The 22,891-nt window shown below is 39.7% G+C and overlaps 1 protein-coding gene across 1 annotated transcript in view; it reads left to right on the forward strand.

Moving 5' to 3' along the window:
* Positions 1-1,023: 1,023 nt before the first annotated feature.
* Positions 1,024-22,891, forward strand: part of fgd1 (FYVE, RhoGEF and PH domain containing 1) — a 51,427-nt gene continuing 29,559 nt past the window's right edge. Inside the window, exon 1 of the mRNA XM_026928602.3 lies at positions 1,024-2,452. Within this exon, the coding sequence (XP_026784403.2) occupies positions 2,299-2,452 (154 nt within the window). The 5' untranslated portion in view covers positions 1,024-2,298. The remainder of the gene's footprint in view (positions 2,453-22,891) is intronic.

The following is a 22,891-nucleotide window of genomic DNA, read 5'->3' on the forward strand; positions in this document are numbered from 1 at the left end:
AGCAAAGACTGAGGAGGAGGAGGAGGAAGAGGAGAGGAAGAGGAGGGTTTAGCTTCTGGTTTCATATGTCAGTAAGAGGCTGTGTCCCAAACTACATTCTAGAGTACTAAGTAGTTACTGTGAGAAAATAGTATTAGTATAGTAGGTCTATAACTATTTTATCATCTAGATTCATAGCATATATAGTCATATAGATGTGGCAGAATGAGGATTTGGACGTGTATTGAAATGCATTATGATTTTTACTAATTTGATTCTTTCAAGCAAACAGTATAAGTGAATAAAAGTGTGAGCTTTGATTCATATGATTTACCACCACTGAATCAACAGTGACATAGCCTATAGAGAACTTTCCACCTCAGTTTTTTCCCAATTTTATATTTAATTTCCATTTTTATTTCCATTTGATCTAACACACATCATAATCTGAGACTGTGATTCACAAGATAAGGCATGTAACATGTAGAACTACACACAACATCCACAAGTCAATCATCTCAGCATAGTAAAAAAAAATGAATAAAAAGTTGCAACTTATATGGAACTATATCAACGATTCACTAGTAGTGCTTGCGAATCGATTCGCGTGATCGATTCAATCAAATGAATCATTCAGTGAAGTAGTAGAATGAGTAACAAACTGCATACTCCTGTACTGAGTAATGTCAGAAATAATGCTGTTTTTATACTGTTTAATGCGGCAGGATTCAGTTCCTGAGGTGTAGTCACTGTTTTTTTACTGATTCAGTTCTTCTGAATAAACCATTTTATGTGAATCGAACAGTGTGAGTGCTTGATTCGTTTGATTCAGTGACCTGCAATCTAAAATAAAAATGTGTTGGTTACATCTGTGACACATGTTCACATTTCTGATTCACTTTATATCACTTTGTATATAATAATTTATTGGTAAGATTTTGAATTACAGCCTGATATGTGGATCATATTACATTTCCTTTGATATGCTGACTTATCATTTTAACTGATGATAGGACACATCATATAAGCACACGGTCAACATATCAATAACAAAAAGAAACAAAAGTAAAAAATGAACAAGAACATCACAGAATTTTGATTCATTGTTACAGCTGAACCGATTCTATTAAACGAGTCGATTAAAAGGAATCGATTCGATTTGGAATCGCACATCACCTCGCAGTAGAGCGCGCAGGAGGGAGCAGGAGGGAAAAGGATCCAGAAGGAAGGAGCTGGGAACTCGGAGGCCACTTTGGAGTCGGGATTGGAGTCGGGATGTGACTGTACACACACCGGACAAACCGGAGGACACCGCGAGCCACAAAAAAAAAAAAGCCCCTGGATTTTAATCCGTGCCTCGCGAGCTTCACGGCGTCTTTGTGGCAGTAAAGCGCGTGCAGGAGACGCGCATCATGCGGGTTGGAGAGCTTTAGAGCTTTCAGAGCTTGCTCAGAGCTGAGTGTGCACATTTCCCGGAGAGAGCAGAGCCGACCGGATCCTATGCGCTGTGTGGAGACGTTAATAACGGCCACACGAGCCGGAGCGAGCCGCCAACTTCTCCACAAACGTCCGTGTGAACGGGAAGCAACTTTTGACATGGCCATTGTTCTGTTTTTGGCACTTGGTAGTCGGTGATATATTACTCCAGGCCTGCATTTTGAACAAAGACGTGGCAGGAAGATGGATTAAGAAACTTTTCTTTATTGTTTGCGGTAACTGTTCCATGTCTTTTTTTTTCTTTAGTAGTTTTCTTTGACACGATGGCAACAAAAAGGAGTGTTGTAGTCTTGTGTTATTGTCAGAGAAGATCAAACGTGTAGTGTAACGACTCTTATTGAACAAAAAAACCACACACACACACACACGCACGCACGCGCGCGCTACTTAGTTTTTAAAAAATGCGCATTTTATTTTGGGGTATGGTTATTTTCCTAAAATAACTAATCAGGCAGCACTAATCCCAGGCTGTGTGTATGGTGTATGGCTTGAGTACAGCACCGGGACTGAACCGCTCTCTTTGATGGAGTTTTACGCCGTCCAGAGGGCCTTGGATGGGATTTTCACTCCGCAGCTGGATGGCACGCCGGCGGATCGCTACCGTTTGACCGGGACACCGTTCAGCTTCCAGATCGCGACCGAGCGACCGGGACGATCCGGTCTGGACGCGAAGCTTCCAGGAAGGGCACCTGGAGGCAGAAGCGCACCTCTTTGAGGACTGTGATTCTTTTTTGTTTGTTTGTTTGAGTGTGTGTGGATTGTATCACCTATTGGAAGTGTAAAACCCGTGTCCCTGCCCTGCAAACGTGATTGCAGGCAGGCATGCAGCTGAACCGGCCCCGGAGCGCGCTGATCGGCTTCAGCCCGCCGCCACCGCCGCCGCCGCCGTCCGACCCGCACCCGACCTTCTCCAGCCAGTTCAAGACGATGCGCTTTTCCTACCACCTCAGCCCGCAGCCCGGATCCCGCAGAACCGGTGAGTGCCCTGCTGCTCTGCTTGGATCATGCATTCACACGCACTCCCTCGCATAATCTGACTGAAGCGCTAAATGCGTTATATGCAACACCTTGGAGGGTAAAATGTCATCGCGCGCGTCCTTCTGTACACTGAATCCACTGCACACTGCACACCCAGCACTGCTTATTTAGGCATTTAGGGCATTCAGAGCTTGTCTCAAGGACACACGCTGTGCATGTGGACACACTTTTAGGGCTTCTCTTGATACACAGTGTTTTTTTCACCCCAGCTATGACTCACCTGCAGGAAGACGCAGTTTGATGCGCACTCCTCAGTGGTTCCTTTACAGACAGGAGACATCATTTTTTTACACGATTTCACGCAGAACCTTAAGGGTTCCTCCAGATCTGCAAAACTGAAGAATACTCAGGATGCAAGACGTACCTGCATTATGCAGCACGCATAGAGCCAGTGCACGTGCATTCAAATGTGCCTTGTATTTGTGATAATCTTGTGCGCATATCCTAGTGAAGGTCGTTTAAAAAAAAAAAGACAAATGCTATGAAAAGCCACCAGCTGTTAATGCAGATGGTTTAGTTTAGGGACCACGCAGGGTTTTCATGTAGAGCTATCTGAAGTGACATTGATGCAATTAGTAAATCGAATCATAGAGAATCCAGAAGATGCATGGTTATGATGGCATTCACGTGGCTCCCTGCCCATGCACGAGAGAGAAAAAACCATAAGAGGTTGTATGCACACACACACACACACACACACAGAGCTGGTGCCGCACTGCCATGTTTGTGCTTGTGAGCGCGTGTCACTTTGGGCTATTTGCTCGAGCACTGCGCTGTAAAATCCAATTAAGCTCTGGGGAATGGAGCATGCGTCCGGAGCGCATCTCTCTCTCTCTCTCTCTCTCTCTCTGTGCTGACCTGCAGATACACACATTGTGTTGTCCGTGTCACAGTATGTAAGGAGGTGGGGGGGTGAGATGGAGGCATTTCCTGCATGCAAAGCTTTTCTTTAAATTGGCCGTAGAAATTTATTGCCTATTGATTTGCGGTCATGTGTGAGCGTGTGTGTGCGCGCGCATGTGAGTGCGTGTGCGCGCACATGAGCAGATGTAGTGCAGATGTAAAAGGAGGCGTTATGTTTCCAGCTTAAGGCGGCGCACTTAATTATATATGAATCAGGATTGTGATTTTGTGCCCTGTAATTAGTTCCTGACACCACGCTGAATCCAAATCACTCTGTTATGTTTAGTGTAGGAGGCATCACATTAAAAACAACACAAATGAAATATGAAATCCTCACATGACAACTCTATAACTTTTCAGTCTGCTTCACTGTAGTCTGTTATTATAATGTTGTAATATTGTTTAGAAGAGAGTGATCATTATGCTTTGTGTCAGACTTTATCTCGAGAGCAGGAATGAATTAATGAAAACAGACATACTGATAATACACTATGTGGCCAAAAGTATGTGAACACCTGACCATCACTCCTTGCCCAGACTGTTGCCACAAAGTTGGAAGCGCACAATTGTATAGAACGTCTTTGTATGCTGCAGTATTACAATTTCCCTTCACTGGAACTAAGAGGCCCAAAGCTGTTCCAGCATGACAATGCCCCTGTGCACAAAGCGAGCTCCATGAAGACATGGTGTGTGAAGGTTGGAGTGGAAGAACTCGAGTGTCCTGCACAGAGCCCTGACCTCAACCCCACTGAACACCTTTGGGATGAATTGGGACTCCGACTGAACCCCAGGCCTCCTCTCCTGAGATGAGCGCCTGATCTCACTAATGCTCTTGTAGCTGAATGAACACAAATCCCCACAGCCACACACCAAAATCTAGTGGAAAGCCTTCCCAGAAGAGTGGAGCTTATTATAACAGTAAAGGGGAATAAATCTGGAATGGGATGTTCAAAAAACACATATGCGTGTGATGGTTTGGTGTCCACAAACCTTCAGCAGCCTAAAGATTAAAACACGGCGGTGTTAGCTGTTACAGGGAATAATCAATGATCAGGGTGGTTTGTTGCATCATGAATCAGAGTTACTGTTACAACCCGAAGTTGACTGTTTTACAATAACATCACTTCCTGAAGCGTTTTGTTCCTCTTACACCGCAGTGATTTGCCAAAGATTTTTTTATTTATTAAAGACATGCCATAATTTTTATCTGTTTATAGTTACATTTACAGGTGGTTATCACTTGTTATAGCAACTGTAAATAGGTGTTCCATCATTTGCCTTTCCTTTTTCTCTCTTTTATAATTAATAAGACAAAAAAACATAACTTGTCATGTTACTGAAAAACTGCATAGCACTCTGTTCTGAAGACTCGGCAGAAAACTTAAAGAAACAAACTTAAAGCACTGACACTGAAGACTCCTTCTATAAATGCTAAATAAACGTCTCCTCACAGGAAAAATTCACCGTCTCAACAATTACGTGTTTTTATCTGTTTATGCGAAGTGTCTGCATTACAATTTCCTGTATCATTTGAATGATAACGTAGTAGAACGAGTGCATTAATAAAAACTATGATTTGCCTGGCAGCGGAACTACTTTAGAGCTGCTGTTATAGAAAATGGAAGACTACGTTCTGACCAATCAGAGTCGAAGATTCAGCAGCGCTGTTGTATAAGTTAATAATATTGTATATATTGAATATTCTGATAAATCATACACATGTGAAGGGGAAAGTAGTTGAGATTTGGATTATACTGTGAGGGTTGGGGCGTGTTTGTGTGAGATTTGAAAATAATAGCTAGAGACATAACTTACAGTGTAATTAATATCATATTAGGAGGGAAGGAGAAGCTTTACAATGTTCATCAGTTTCTTTTTCTCTCCTTGCTGGTTTCTGGTAGGTTACTGTTACTTTCCATTCTTCCCTCTTCATCTTGCTCCCTCCCCATTTCCTGACCCCGAACTTCATAACAAAAATGTTTAAAATGGGACAAAATACACTTGGGTGTCTGGCTGTTTATATACCTAAGAGGCCCGGAAGTGTAACCTATGTGTGTGAAACAGTAACAATATCCCTAATGATAAGTAAAACCTTTACGATTGTTACGTTAAATGCTATCAGTATTTCATAGATGGTTGATTTATTCATTTTATGTCAGTTCGAGCAGCGTGTTTTCATCATCCGTGCTCTTTTAAACAGAGGCTTTGGGAAATTTGCTTTGCTTCTGAGACTCCCAATATAGCACAGCCTTCCCATGACCTTCCCACCCGCCACACACAGACTCCTCAGCTCAATTTGAAGTGCATACTTTTCTGTTTTTTTCCCAGTGTGCTAGTTAGTGGGGGTGGTGGACTGGGGATGAAACCAGAAGCAGATTTCGAACTCATGATCTCTGGCAGTGTAAGACAACAATAACAATAGTAATAATAATCCTTGCAACTGGACAGATATCATAATGGAGAATGAATCCAAATCGCATTGGAAATGATTAGCATAACGATCATCCGAGCTTAATTAGATGAAGGCTTCAGTGGAAGTTTTTGGACCACACTGCATTATCTCCATCACAGAACACTGTAGCATTGCAGAAATATTTGAAACGACTCCATTCTCCAGCATGCTTTCTGTTATGCTTGGGTGAAGGAATCTTTCCGGAATGCGTTGGAGTGTAAGGGATTTTTGGTGCATCTGTAATGTTTTGTAAAAAAAAAAAAAAAAAAAACTTGCATCTGTCTCAGATAGGAGTGTATTGGTGTTCTACAAAAAACTCCCCTGATCATTGTCACATGGTGTTTGGAGTTCCTCTGCCAACTGTAAAACAAGCTTATCTCCTCCCCTGATGGAGATCATGAACATCTCGCCAAGAAAAGAAAAAGCACAACACAACTCGTTCAGCTGCAGTCACACAGCAGCTTGCCGAGTGTTTTAACGGGCAGCTGTTATGACAGCGCGGGAACCAGGTCGGGTCTAGGACGAACAGGAAGTGAGTCTGGCAGCTCGTCTCTGCTGTGTGAGGAGAATAACACTTGTGTGAATGAGTCAGGCCCTCTGGAGATCTCCGGAGTGCTGTTATGCCCAGAGTTTGAGCTGCTTGTCCATATATAGGGTGGGAATAAGAGCGGCTGTCTCTGGATTGACTAGCGAGCTCTAAAACTAAATCTTAAGTCACACTATGATTGTCTCTATTGTAAATATTTTTAAATAGAGCCTGGCAGACACAGAACAGTAACCGTAGGCTTTATTTTACCCCAGTCTGTTTTCTGTAGAGTCCAAATCATAAATTTATTAGCAAGCCCACCAGGGAAGCGGAGACTCCAGGGCACTGCCCAGTCCTACGTTTCGATTGCCCAGAAACCTGATTGATTAAACTAAAAAGTGATAGCTAATGTAATGTAATAACATATGGCAAGCTTGTTAGCTAGTTAAGTGCATTAATACAGACTAAGTGAAACAAATGAGCTTGTGTGATCGTGTTTGCTCCTTCGACAAAAAAGTAACAAGATATTGGCAGACGTTTTGGCTATAAGCTGTTGTGTTCTCTTCAAGGCATTATTTGAGTTTCTCTTTATTTTCTCTTCATATGCTCTAGCATGAGGTGACCACCGTTCCTGGTTCAAGATCGTCTGTCATCGTTGTGCAAAAATAATTAATTCGTCTAATACAAATCGTTCTACCATCAACCTTATCCTGCCTCAGCTGATGTGTGTAGTGCAGCAGGCTTCAGGATTCAGAACGTATCTGACGTAACGTGAAACGTGATAAGTTTAATCATAGCTGCATAACAAATGAAAAAAATGATTTGTGAAACTATAAGAAGTAGGATTTTTTCCCCCTTTTTTCTGATTGTTGAAAACATTTGCGGCAACTGTGAATAAAAAACATGAAATCTGCTTCTCCTGCCTGTCACATCTGTACATTACACTGTAAATCGCCAACACTTATTGAAAACGAATGATATCGTGACATTTTGATTGCATCACTCCTCTGTTTTTTCTAGCTAACTGTGTAGCTAGCTAGGTATGCATAGCTAGAGTAAAGTAGTATAATGTTTCGGTATCAATGCCAGTGTTAGCTAGCGATAATATTATAGTTTGGAAGCATGACAGATTTTTTTTTTTTAGGGAAAAATAACAAATTTCACCAGAATGTACCAAGCAAAAATAATTACATTTCCAGGACCAAATAACTGACAAATAAAAATCTATATTCTTGTCTTGTCTTGTTCTTTATGGAGGCTTTCTTTTTTATATATATAGTTTTGTATTGTGAGTCAGTATCATAAATATTGGAACCAGAAATTGCCATTGCTTCCATAAGAGATATCAATAAAATCCAGCTCTTACTCCGTCAAGCTAGCGCATTTTTATATGCGCTAAATAATTTGCAGGCATAGTGGAGTTTACTTTTTGGTCAATATAGCCGGATTACTGAGTCCAGACTGTCCCAGAGACATTTTCTCTCAGAGCACCTATTGAAGTTATATCTATCAGGATAAAAGGGAGATTAGCAGAAGTGTTCTTAAAAAGATGCTTACTGCAGCTTTAATTCCTGCAGCCATGTAGGAAACTGTGCTGACCAGGGACAAGGAGCTTGATCTTTGCCTTTAATTCAGCAGACGTACCCTTCAAGGAGTTTATTTACGCCCCATAGTCATATAAAAGCCATCTGGCCTAGAGATTAGATTACACGGACTAGTCCTTTTCTTTTCTTCGTGTGCAAAAGGAAGTTTATAGGTCAGTAGTGAGCCTTTGAGGGTCTGCAACCCTTCTGGAGCTTTAATGTCAAAAATAAATCTGTCCATTGTCCTGTTTTTGTTATTATTATACGTACAATAACGTTAAAAGGAACTGTGATCAAAGAGGCTTATGGCCGGCCTAAAGTGCTTACACAGAAACTCATGTGTACACACTGAGTGTGTTGTGTGATTGCATTTGTACAAGTTTGTATATAAATGGCTTCAGGTGAGAAAACAACAGTCTTCCATGCTCAGCACTTTAAAAGCAGGCGAAAACACTGTTATGTTAAAAAAAAAAGAGAGAGAAAAGGCCACATTTCATTACACTTCCATGTTGATTTAGCAAATCTGCATAGCGTTCATACACGGTTCATGCTTCATTACTGTGAAATAATACACTTTTTTCATCACAGGGCAAATAAACCAACCAGCAGGGAGGTTCAACATGTACTGATGAGACTTAACTGTACTGTTTCTGTTGAAAATTGTAGAAAGCTTCTCCCCCACAACTTCTTTTTTATGATAAGAATGAGCTGTGAGGCAGTAATATGCACGGCTTGGCAAGCTTTTAAAGAGAAAAGATGCGGTTAAGTCTCTACAGTATGTGCCATTAAAATAATGTTGTATATATTAGGGGTGTAACACAATGCCACTTTCTGTATCTGTATCTGTTTAGTCCAGCCAATGTTTTTCCTATCTTCAGCTGTCCAGTTTCAGTGATCCTCTGCCCACTGTAGCCTCACATTCCTGTTCTTGGCTCACAGCAGAATCCGGTGTAGTCTTCTGTTGTTGTAGTCCATCCGCCTCAAGGTTCGACATATTGTGCCTCCTGAGATGCTTTTCTGCTCACCACAGTTGTCAAGAGTGGATATTTGAGTTACAGTAGCCTTCCTGTTAGCTCTAACCAGTTTGGCCATTCTCCATCAACAAGGCGTTTCCACCAACAGAACTCCTGTTCACTGGATGTATTTTTGTATCTGTAAATCTGTAAACATTACAGATTGTTGTGTGTGAAAATCCCAGGAGATGAGAAGCTTCTGAAATACTCAAACCACCAACCAAAGTCACTGATACTGTATATACTCATTTTATATTCACAAATATTTTGACAACATATTGCAATATATTCCGTTTTCACATGGGACATCATGCTAGTGATCTACATTCTCAGTCGACTATACAGCACTTCCATCCGTCTCAGAGACAGAAGATGACAACACCAGAGCACCGTGCTACATTTACAGCGTTTTCATTCATGTGAACCGTAACAGCATAATCAGAGGAGAAAGGTGTGATGTATAAGGGCCTGAGAAAGAGAATGGTTCTTCTGTCCTTTCCTCGCAATGAGAAATCAGCTAATTACATCCTCGGAGACCTCCAGCTCCAGACAGTATGTGGCCCAGCTGGGATTCCGAGCTGAAATGCAGCTGCAGGGCACTTTTCCTCACTCCTGAGCAGCTGCTTTAAGCAGAGGGGGATGGTGCGTTCAGAGTTAATGGCTATCAGATAGAACTGACAGCAGCTTCACTCACACTCACACCAGCTGCTGGTATAAATAGCAGCCGAACCTGGCAGGTCGAGCTGGGGCACGGTGAACAGCATGAAGGAATAAAGAACCTGGCAGTGATATTGCAAAGAAGACAGCAGAATCCAAATAAATTAAAATGGAATTATGATTCCATTAGGAGTTCATTTGATTCAGATTTCACTCTAGCTATCTAGAACCAGAAAGTATTTTCTGTTCTGAATCTGTAGTGGAACCCAAGAGTTGTATTTATGCTCAATCTATGGTGGAACAAGTGATTTCTATTCAAATCTATAGAGGAACCCAACACTTGTTTTTATTCTGAATCTAGTGCAACAAGAGAGTTCATTTTGTTCTCATTCTTCTGGGGATTTCATGTTATTTTGAATCTATGATGGAACCATAGAGTCCTTTTAATTCTGATCTGTGATGGAACCAGAAGGTTCCTTATATATGAATTCATGATGGAACCAGTGATTTAATTTTATTTTGAATATATTGTGGAACCAGTGAGCTCTTTTAAAATTATATAATATAGTGGTTCTATGTGAATAAGAGAGAAGTTCTGAATCTGTAGTGGAACCTAAGAGTTGCTTGTTATGATGGAACTGGACAGTTCACTCTGTTCTCATGCTATTATAGAACCACAGAGTCCTTTCTTTTCCAAATCTGTGCCAGAACCAGAAGGTAAATTATATTCTGATTTCATGATGGAAAATAGAAACAGAGACTTCTGAATCTGTAGTGGAACCCAAGAGTTTTTTTTTTATTGTTATTCTGAATCCGTGGTGGAACCAAGGAGTTTATTTTGTTCTGTATCTTTGGTGGAACCTGAGGTTAGTGTTTGTACTGAATCTTTAGTTGAACCAAGCAGGTCACTTCGTTCTGAATCAATGGTGGAACCTGGTTAGTGTTTATGCTGAATCTTTGGTGGAACCAAGGAGTTCATTTTGTTCTGAATCAATGGTAGATCCATGATTTGTTTTTTTATCTGTGGTGGAACCAGAGAGTTCATTTTCTTCTGAATCTATGGTAGAACCTGAGATTTGTATTTATTCAGAATGGAATAAATACAGTGGAACCTGAATCTTGGATGGAACAAGAAGGCTCTTTATATTCTGAATTCATGGTGGAACCATTGATTTGATTCGATTTTAAATATAAGGTGGAACCAAAGACACCTTTCTATTCTGAATCTACACTGTGATAGAACCAGAGAATTTTTTTCTATCAATCTGTTGGTAGATATGATTCTGATTCTATGGTGAAACCCCAGAATTAAAACTATCCATACTCAGTGGTGAAAGCAAAGAGTTGATTGCTTTCTGATTTTATTATCTGGGGATTTTAAAGCGTAATCGCTTGGTAATCGGTGGAACCCTCATGTGTGTGTGTGTTCGCACCTTTAATGAGAGGGACATAATTGTAGAGAAACATCATTAAAGCACATAATTGGACATAAAGGGGTTTGTTTCCTCCTTTAGAGAGAAAAATGTTCCGCACTGACCCTTTCTGTCCCAGGGTGAGTGTTCTTTCACAGTAATAAAAAGCTCGGGAATATGAATGTGATGGTTGATTTTGTTAAGTAATACCAAATTACATGAATTTGCAATTACGTTTTTACGTTGTGGGTTCTGAAATGTATCTAAAACATACACGGTACTTTCCCAAACCTTTCAAACACACAAAATAAATTGCATCCTTGAGCAAGACACTTAACCCCTCAGTGCAGGTTACACAGTAACCTCATTCTGCCCAACCCCCAAAACCCCTCAGGTTGTTCTTTAGAGACCATCCCTATACACACCCCTAGTTAAAAAACATATAATGCCGAGTGTGTGAGTGTGTGTATGTGTGTATGTGGTGGTATCTCTTTCAGCCTGCTAGCCTGGAGAGCGGGTGATTAATCACCATGCCCGTGAGATCTTTAGCAGGTACTGTGTGAGAGTGCTTCAGCTGTGAACATGGTGACAGTATGTGAGGAAAAAGTGTGATGACTGTTCTGACAAGATCTTACCTTCCCCCACTAGCTCTGTCTGTCTTCCTGTGGAGTACTTTTGTATTAAGATTTGCCTGAAGTGAAGGTGAAGTAATATATAAGATCATAACACTGTATTTAAAAGCGACTGTGTGTAAAGGTACATCATGTTTATGGGTCTGAATGATGTACTTTCTAACATAATACCAAAGCCTAAAGCTATTCTTCATTCAGGAATAGCGTTGATTCTGCATCGTTTGCACTCGGGTAACGATTATAAACCTATTCCTCCTTAGTCAATGGAGGATAGAGAGTCGGACTTGTAACCCAAAGGTGAACCTGATGGTTGTGGGTTCGAGTCTCAGGTCTGGCAGGGATTGTAGGTGGGGGAGTGAATGACCAGCGCTCTCTTCTACCCTCAATACCACGACTGAGGTGAGACCCTTGAGCAAGGCACCGAACCCCCAACTGCTCCCCGGGCGCTGCAGCAAAAAGGCTGCCCACTGCTCCGGGTGTGTGTTCACGGTGTGTTTGTGTGTTCACTACTGTGTGTGTGCACTTGAATGGGTTAAATGCAGAGCACAAATTCCGAGTATGGGTCACCATACTTGGCTACACGTCACTTCATTAAATTAGGATAAGCAGAAAAATAATATTATGAAATATAAGTTATATCAAATCATAAATTCCTTAGCTAGCTTACCGGATAATGTCCCAGTGTCCTTACAGAACTCCATGTTTTGGTTATTTGTAAACTCTACAGTTAATACCACACATCAAATGTAAAAGAAATAGCAGTGAATATAAAGCTTACTTTTTAATTTATGCATTAACAAAAATAGATACTATCTAGAAGCTGTAGATTTTCTTGTGGAAATATTACACGCTAGCAAAGGAAAATTGGCTAACTTTATTTTAGCTATTTTAACTAAGCTAAGAAATGGTAGCTAGCATAAATAAACCCAGAGTTAGTATGAGGAGTTGATGAGCTAATAAGTAATAAATAATAATATGTATGATGAGCTAAAAGGCTAGTTACATATATTAAAACAGTCTGGTGTGAAATGAATTTATCTACTAAAAAGATATTTCTTATTAGTGTTCATGGTTGATAGCGTGGCAGGCGACAGGATTTGAGAAGCACGCTGTGGTGATAGCATTGAGCTAAATCGATTCACAAGGGAATATGGGAACAAACTAGAGCACATTGCCTTAAATACAAATGAAGTACTGTATGTTTTGTGCTGGATGGGAGGAAAAAAAAAAACTTTGGTGACCTCCATGTCAGGCAATGACAAATAAAATAGTGAGAGATCAGACATGTATTATGCTTGTCCCAGGCACCCAGGCACCAAGACTACTGATTTGTCCATATTTGGTAAAAGTTTGCGCCCATCATAGATATTGAATGGAAAAAAAAGATCTGTTTTACACTTTGTCTACAAATGAAAAGGAAACACGACAATCCAACACATCAGGAGAAAATCAACAGATCAGAGCGAGAAGCAAGGAGAAGTTTTGAGCCTTGTGGTCTCCAGATTTGGTTTAAGGAAGGCAGTCTGTGTGATTAAAACTGAAATATTGCAAATATCAGGACAGTATTTATCTCTTATTAAAAAACTTTACTACGTTACATAAGTGTGTAAACACAGTAAATTTTTTTTTCTCATTCATTCATCATCAGTAAGCACTTCATCCTGGTCAGGATCATGGTGGATCTGGAGTGTATCCTGATGTAGGAATACACCCTGGATGGGATGCCAGTCCATCTCAGGGCACCATGCACACACACACACACACACATTCACACCTAGGGGCAATTTAGCATAGCCAATTTACCCACTGTCATTTTTGGGAAGTGGGAGGAAACCCACACAGTCATGGGGAGAAATTTTGACTCATAACCCTAGTTCAGGCTTGAACCGGAGACCATGAAGTGACAGTAAATGTCTTATTGATATGAAATAAGTTTCTTTGTCTCATCAATTCGTTGTAAAGGGTGTGCAAAATTTTGCACCCTACCGTATATCCACACAGTATATCGTCTAAGGGAATACTGGTGTGTGCTGAGCAGACAACAGTGCAGTTTAGTGATTTGAATGATCCTTTGGATTATGTTAATTAATTTTCAGTGTGTGTGTCTGTGTCTGTGTGTGTGTTTATAGCTTGGTGGAAACCAAGTATCTCTACAAGGATAGGTATATGTCACTGTTTTGACCTTGTGGAGACATTTGGTTGGTCCCCACGAGGAAAATTTTTTTTTTTCAAAAACTGCAGCTTTTATTAAAAAAAATATATATATATATATATATATATATATATATATATATATATATATACAGAGAGAGAGAGAGAGAAAAGGTTTCCTTTTGGTTGCTGAGGTTAAGATTGAGGTTAGATTTGTCTGCATTAATAATTATGTCATTGGAAGGTCCTGTCAAGGATAGTAAGACAAATGTGTGTGTGTGTGTGTGTGTGTGTGTGCGAGAGAGAGAGAGAGAGAGAGAGAGAGAGATCGGATGAGTCATTTGAGCAAGGACAAGAGCCCAAATGCTGCTGGTTGCAGCGGCTACTAAGGAGAGAGGAGGAGCTGGGGAGAGAAATGGGGAGAAATCCTTGAGGAGAGATGAGAGGTGAAAAATGAGGGACAGGAAAAAAATGAAGAAGTAGAGAAAAGAGAGACAAGCGTGATTAATTACAGTGGAAAAGAGAAGAGCAGAGAAACAGGATGGGAGAGAAGTATGTCAGTGTGTCAGTGTGTGGGAATGCCATGCTGCCATGAGGAACCACAAGCAACGTGGCAGAGATGAGGGAGTGTGTGTGTGTGTGTGTGTGTGTGTGTGTGTAAGAGAGAGAGAGGACTAGCTATATAGGGGGAAGGACAAGGCTGTGTAAGTGTAGGGAGTGAAAGAGATAGTGGGGGAGAAGCTGTTTGTGTGTGTGCGTGTGTGTGTGTGTGTGTGAGACAAGCAAATGAGTAAGTGGAAACTTTAATCACCGGAGAAGCAGCACGAGAGAGATTTAACCGGCTCATACAATTCCTCGAGTGTTTCTTTTCTGTAAAACTAGTGAGCAGGAAAGTGCACCCTCAATTCACCAGAAATGTTTAGAATGCCTGTAAAAGTGACTCAGTAGGGTGTGTGTGTTGTGTGTGTGATTGGTATGTGTAGCATGTGTGTGTTTAGGCTTTGCTGTTGAATAGCACAAAATGTAATATGAGAAGACAGGAAAGGACTCAAGACACACGAAACAAGACACACTAATCCACTCAAGAGCGTCAGAGAGACGAGGGAAGCTAACGCATAACGGAGTTCAGCATATGGACCTCATTCAGCAGTGGGCAGTATTTATTGTCGGACATCATGTGCTTTCCTGCTATGTGAAAGAAGGGAAAATGAGTAATTGGCCCAGCATTGAATTCAGCCTGAATTTGAATGTAGCATCATTTCCGTTACTTCCGGTGTGTCATTCCAGTCTCTGAAATACCAGGTCAAAGTTAACTGAACTGACATTCCCTGCATTCCCAATCACACCAAAGCATATATACATTTGGGTATATATGCTTTTAAAAATCTCAGTTTGCAAAGGTAACTGATGGATTTGTTCCATAATGTGTTGCAAAACGTTCAGGCCTTGATTTCTTAGAGGCTTTGTGTGCTAACGTGATAAGCCATCGGCATTCAGAAAGAGCCTGTGAAAAGCTTGTCCTTATGAACAGAACCTAAATACCGAAATATTATGAAAATCCAAAGAGTCTTAGAGCAGTGTGGATTCTACAGTCCACAGCTAGAAAAAGATACAGCTCATATCAATGCAGATTTACCGAGCGGAATAAAACTAAGCTCTTGCTCGAAGAGTCTTATTCTGCACGGAAAAAATTTGCATTGATATTCAGAAAGCTTTCCCTGTCCAACCTCCATCCTTCTCTATCTCTCTGTCTCTCTGGGAGATGATTGTTGAGAGTGCAGGGGTTGAGATTAGTCTCATATCTCCGGCTCTTTAAAGCAGAAAGAAAGGCCTGCTAAGACACCGCAGAGGAAACTCTGATAAAGCACCTCTCAGAGTAAACACCACTTATTTTCTTAAGCCTCAGCAGCTCCCTTTGTGTTTCGAGCTCTGATAAAACTTCAAATATTGTAGGATCTTGTTGAAATTCAAAGGATTTGACTAATCTAGAAATCCAGCTGAATTTAAATATTGATGTTAACAGTGAGTGACATCTACTCAGGGTTTATTTTTCATTGAAAAATTCAGAAGTGAACGCCTTTCTCAAATTGCATACCGTCTGTTTTCAAGGATCAGTGTTTCATTTTTTTTAGCATCGTGGAGCGCCTGTGAAACTACGGCTACGACTGCTACAACTCTAACTTTAACCATAATGCTCTGAAACCTTCGGTTATGAGAAAGTTATTTGATAAGATTTCCATAACCATCAGTGTGGTCTACATTTTGGTAGATTTTTGTATTAAATATGAAGAACAATAAAGATAAGAATAAACAATATAGTAATGAAGATGCCAATGTCTCTGACAGACAGTACATGAAGAACAAACACTAAAAACAATTAGCCAGTGATAGAGGACATGAGGACACGAGAAAACACTGTATCTCAGCTATTTATCTTGATTTCTATTCCAAAAATGTAACGTATAGATCCCACAGTAATTTTCTTTGTGATTAGCAAGATTTCAAAAATCTAAACCATGACAGACCTAGTTATAATCAAATATTGCAGGAAAAAACCCACAAGTTGGAGACTCTTTATTTTTTTGTGAGTGTTTGTGAGAGCGAGACAGCTGAAGGAGGAAAGAGACTGAAAACTGATCCACCCATCTGGGAACGAGTCGATCGTGAAAGCTAACAAACAGCTGAGACTGAACACCGCCATCCTTAAAGCCCCCGAACAGCCACCAAATCAGAGCTACAGCCGTCCTTTAGACCCCAATCAGACGCTACACAGTAGTGCTAAGCATGATTGTAGTGAATGCATGAGATTTTAGGGGGAAAAAATGCTCTCTTGGTTTCTAACTAATGTTTTAAAGCAGGAGGTGTAAGACTCCAGTCCTTTAAGGTCACAGCACCTAACAGTTTAACACTGCACCTTATTTAACACCTCTGGTTTAATTCATCACTAATCATGACTTTGGAGTGTTGGTAAAACTGGAAACCACAAATCTCAGCATCCAGGACTGGAGTCTGACCCTGCTGTTTTTAATCTGAGCTTTAATCTGTAACTAGACCACAGATCCATCCCAGAGGGCCACAATACAAAGCCGCCCTTGTGGGTTGGCAAACTGACCTTGAGAAGCTGAATTCAGCTCCTGGTAGTCGTTTGTAATTCACTACCCAGTTCACTGTATCTTTCTCTTCACTTAACCTCGGCATTTATGTGTTTAACAATGAGAGGAGAAGGTCAGCGCAACTTTTTAACCTACCGTCCATACGACTGGCATGTAGTAGTTACCAGGATATTAAAAATTACTCCATGTTTGCCTGTAGCTATAAGCACTGCATTCAGGACACATAACTGTCATCACTAAAGTGAGATTTGTTTTCAAGCCCAGAAGGGTATACTGCTGCGTTCAACTAAAATTCAACATGGCCGCTCACACAGTCTACAGTAAATTAAGCATCACTTCACTACTTTAACTGATTTTACATTATTGTTTACTTTAGATCAATCAACAAAGACACATTAGTTGGTTAAATGTCTAGATCCTGGACATAAAGTTCACTGTTTTGAGAAAGCAAATACATCATAAACTCATGATCACTAATGCCTCAGAAGCAGATCCTCTCCAAGGTGTAGTTTTAAATCAATACTTCTGGTTAATATGATTGCTCGTTCAAATGTATTAAACAGTTTAGGCACGTATTTATGCTTTGCTACTGCCTTCGCTATTGAAATGCCAAGCAGCAATAAGAAGAATGCATGACATGGGTTTTAGCAGCAGTGATGATTTGTTTGGAGAGCACAAACGTGGGAGGATTAGGATGCTTCCAGGGACAACCCGCTGGGAAAAATAATAAAACACATGCTCTGTCTATTATACTATCAAATTCCAACCTCAGTAGAAACATTGATTTAAATTTTTATTAGCTGTTTGCTTAGCATGAGCCCTCTGAACAGGGAACAATAAAAAAACATCATGCCTAAACGCACTTTATGCTGGTAATAGATTTATTGTTCTCAATTAATTCTGTTTCATTTCCTCAATTATTCATCTTCAGCTTTTATATAATAGACTAAAGTTAAGGGTGCAATTGCAGTATTAATTTTAATTAGGGAGGAATGATTTATAAGCTACAGTATGTTGCCATGGCAACATTTGTATAATAGTGGCCTGTCGCAGTGGGGATTAGATAATTAGCTAAATAAAATGTCATTGAGTTTAAGCAAGAAGAACACCAGTCTACAAAACTTCAGTTTATATGCAACTCTGGTTAAGTGTAAGCAAGATTGTGGACAACGAAGTACACACAGTGTTGATTCATTCCTTGTCATTTTAGTATATACTTGGAAATGTGAATGAAAGCATGAATAAAATGATTAAGTGTACATAATTAGACCTCAGTTATGTTAATAGCGAAGATTTAAAAGTATATTTTACAGATGTAAAATTGTTACCACCCCAAAGTTGTTACCACCCCAAAGTTGATTATTTTCCAGTAACAGCATGTCCCAAAGTGTGTAATTACTCTTTTACCACAGCAATTTGCCAATGATTGCAATTTCTATTTATTAAAAAACAACACTTCCTACTTTTAAACTGTTTATTAGAGTCACATTCTCTATCTAGACGTTGTGGAACGTCTGCAAAACACGTTAATTCCTGTTATTACTTATGCTATAGCAGCCATAAACAGTCACTCTCTCACCAGTTTCTCTGTTTTCCTTTTCTATAATAATACCAAAACCGTAGCTTGCCACATTACCAAGAACGTGCAAGAAAGCGCAATGTCCTCTGTCTTCAAGACTTTCCTGTTTGGCAGTCTTAAAGTTACAGCTTTACTTCTGATGGTTGCAAAGCTCTGACTCTGGAGACTCCTTCCATACACATGAAATAAAGTCTCCTTCAGAAAACTTCACAGAATCAACGATTATATGTTTTCTTTGTTAAATGGAATGTTTTTTAACCTGTTTATTATTAGTCTTAGATTATATGGAGCATCTGCTATACAAGTATCTGTTACTAGAGAAGTGATAAAAGTATAATAACATTAATGTAAACCTTGCATCTGGAACTACTAGCAGAGCATTCAAGCATTCTGTGGTATAAGAGATGATAACAGGTCTTATACTCATAGGAATAATGATGAAGTGTGTTTAAGAGATGATTTAATAGATTATTTAATAAAGCATGATTAGATTCAGTGATTACCTCAGAGGCTTGGGATCAGTGTTACACAGGGACATTGTCCACTAGATGATGAACTGCATTGTCTTAATTTAATCCTTTCTCTCATACACTCTAGTTAATGTCAAAGTCCCGGATTGTAATTACTCTTCATTTCCATCAGTAACTTTCCAGATGAACAGGAAAAGCACAGAATGTAGGTATATTGGTCTCCACTGTCACATTTGTTGTGCTGAATGTGACGCATTCACACAAAGGAACGTTAATGACAAGCCATTCTTATTCACTCGCTTTGCACAAGTGGCGAAACTGAAGTGGCAGTCCCCATGTGCGACGTGTGTGCTGCTAATTACTCTTAAGATAACTTGGTATGTTTGTTGAAAGCGCAATAAAAGAGGGCGGGACTGAAGGGGCCAGAGGGTCGGCCACATTAACCCCCATTTCACCCAGCTGTCACAGGACACAAAGCCCGCACGCTTTTCTTGTTTCAACAGAACAAATCCAGCTCACAAAGACTGAATACAGACATGGAGCCTTATGAAAAAACTGCTTTGATAACCAAACTATTGAATATAATGGGTATCTGGCTTGTTGTATTATCTGCTTGTAACACTAACACTGGTAAAAGACCAACTATTGTCCTAAAATTATTTGTTAAGGAAATGGTTAAAAATGGACTTGTTTAAAAGGATCATTCTCAGCCTTCAGTAGTTACAGTTACATGAAAAACTTAATTAATTGTCTTATTTTAGGAGATTTGCATTTTACCTGAATATACTTTACTCAATTACATTTTCATGGGGAAAAAAATCATTTTCCTTCCAAACATTTAATTCCAGACATTTCAAATATGTGTTCCAAATCATGATTTTTTTTTTTTGTTCCTCTACCAATCAACCCTCACATATGTATGCCTATTTTGGCCCATTTTAAATAGATACAGCATGTGACATGTGCTTTTTGAACATCCTATTCCAGATTTAGTTCTCCCTTTGCTATTATAATAACCTCCACTCTTCTGGGAAGGCTTTCCCCTAGATTTTGGAGTGTGCCCACAGCCATGCTCCTAAATGTAGTGGAAAGCCTTCCCAGAATTTCTGCCCATTTAACCACAAGAGCGTTAGTGAGGTCAGGCACTGATGTCGTGCAAGGTAGCCTGGTGCATGTCAGCGTTCCAGATTATACCAAAGGTGTTCAGTGGGGTTGAGGTTCACAGGGGCATTGTCATGCTGGAGCAGGTTTGGGCCTCTTAGTTCCAGTGAAGGGAAATGGTAATGCTACAGCATGCAAAGACACTACAGACAATTGTGTGTTTCTATCTTTGTGGCAAGAGTTTGGGGAAGGACCACATATGGGCATGAAGGTCAGGTGTCTACAAACTTTTGGCCATATAGTGTATGTATTTTTTTCAATATAATTTTTCCGTTCAGATAGGTTGATAACATACACAAACTTGGTACTGAATGGCCAGATTACTGATTGCTGTAGAATAACAAAATGTATGATTGGTCAACAGGGCTCATGTGAAAGCTGTAGGTCTATTGTTTATAAATTTAACTAACAGTCGATCTTGAAAATCGAACAGAAATTCGAAATGTGATAAGATGCATTTTAAAGACTCCACAACAAATAATTCCTAAAGTATTCAACCATATGTAAGACATGATTTTTCATGGCACAGATGATATTACAGACATATATATATATATATATATATATATATATATATATATATATAAGTCATTGGAGTCTTCATTAAGGCTATAAATAGAACTGCAGGCTATTTGTCGTCTGTCTACGTGTAAGTGAATGCCCCTGGGTTCATGTTGTGTGTGTTATTATCACTAGCATGTGTGTATGTGTAGGAGCTGCGAGAGTGGGCTGGGTGACAGGAGGCAGATGGCAATCTCTCCAGGGAAATCAGGGGGTAAATCTCTCCATTTAAAACCTTCAACCTGCGCCAAGGCTGGACAGAGCAACAGCACCACAGACCCAGCAGGGGTTAGAGGAAGGGGAGGGGAAAAAAAGAGACAGTAGGGACAATACATAGCCTTAAAGGCCTTCAGTATGAATGGAGTCTCTGCTGGAGATTATTAAGTCCTGTCACAATGAGCACAGAGTCTGCGCCATTTAGAAACACGCTTCACACTATGATAAAATGCACCGTGATCATAAGAGCCACCTGCGATTAGTGTTACTTCTATAATCCTCTGCATTGGAAGCAATAGGGAAAGCCTCATTCTTTCTCTCAGTCACCCATTTTTGGGATGGAGAGATTGAGTTACCATAGCTGTGTTATGTATCAGTCCCTGTCTTCTCTTTTGTCTTATTTTAAATGGCTCAGTATCTAAATAGCCTGTATCTATAAAATGTTTCTACTACCTTTAAAGCCTTAAGCTTGAAATGCTTGAAAAAGCCTTAAGCTTTTGAAAAATCAAAATATAATCCTAATATAAGTCTAATTAATAATATTTTTAAAGAAAACATTGCTTGATTTTCAGTATTGGTTTTCAGTCCAAAGTGTCATAAATTTTGGTTTTGGTTTTGGCCAGCAATTTAAATTCAAAATGGGCTGGAAAATGTTTATAATTCATTGTAATACTAAGCAAAGTATTACAAATGCAAAGTATTTCATTATCATGCACCTCGAACCCTTGTCTTGTTTGTTTTTAGCATGTTGACTTAATGATGTTACCCATAATAACTCTAAGTAGCATCAATAGTCCTTAATTATTGGAAACCGATCCAGCATTCATTTATCTCACTTACTCAACTGTATACATTAGAATGTACAAAAAAAGATGTTCTCTTATTTCCTATAAAACATATTACAATTAATACGTATTACAGGAGATGAGAGATCTCCTGTAATACATATCTTCTGTAATACATGTGTTATTAGTTAAACAGCATACTGCTAACCCTAACTGACCCACACGGTTGTTCCACAAGGCTGAGCTGACATGAGTTAGTGAACAGATTATGGCGGCCAATTAGTTGAAGCCAATTACCAAAGTAGTTTTACTGTCCACACAGCATTATATCTCCACCACTGAGAGATAAAAGCCAGCTCTCTTCTCCTTTAATGCATATGAAGCCTCTTTAACATGCTCTTTAATACTAATAGCTTGATGCTGGTGTGAAGACAGAAATGGCTCGTCATGCTTTTTTTTTTTTTTTTTTTCAAACGAGATAGGAGACCGTTCTGTAAAACCTCTGCAATTAACACATTTCAAGTCTGAGCCTGAATCTCAGCAGGTGGACACACATCTGCTTTACTAAGGATTGGTTTAACAGTCATTCGGGCATACTGGGAAATATGTTAAGGGATGCAGAAGCTAGGCTAGTCACTAATGGCTGTTATTGTCAACATATTGATGAATACATTTTACTTGTGGTGACTTACAGTCCCACCAGTAAACATTAGGCTTCTTCAAAACCATTCAAATGAAACTCATGAGGTAATACATTAAAAATGAGAAGCATTTAAGCTTGTGACAACACTGTTGCAAGGCAGTTGAAATATATGGACGCCAACTATAAACAAGCAGTAGACTAAGGTTAATGATGTAGCTAGCTAGAAGTGATTAGGTCTTTCATATGAACAATGTGAAGGCAGAATGAAATAGAAATGAGACAAAACTGTAAGGAAATCAACATTTGCCTGAGAAGTGTGGGTTAATTACTAAAAAGAGATTTCCTCCCAACAAAATTACAGCATAATTACACTTAGCACTGAGCGCTAACTCTTTGCTAGTTAAAGAGAAATGTCAACATTGTGTCATAACTCCTGAGCTCTGAGTTACCCAACTTTGGAAACTGATTTGCAGATGATCATGATGAATCATTTCATTAAATGTGTTTAGAAACATTAAAA

This window comes from Pangasianodon hypophthalmus, chromosome 8, assembly GCF_027358585.1.
Source record: "Pangasianodon hypophthalmus isolate fPanHyp1 chromosome 8, fPanHyp1.pri, whole genome shotgun sequence".
NCBI classification, from domain to species: domain Eukaryota; kingdom Metazoa; phylum Chordata; class Actinopteri; order Siluriformes; family Pangasiidae; genus Pangasianodon; species Pangasianodon hypophthalmus.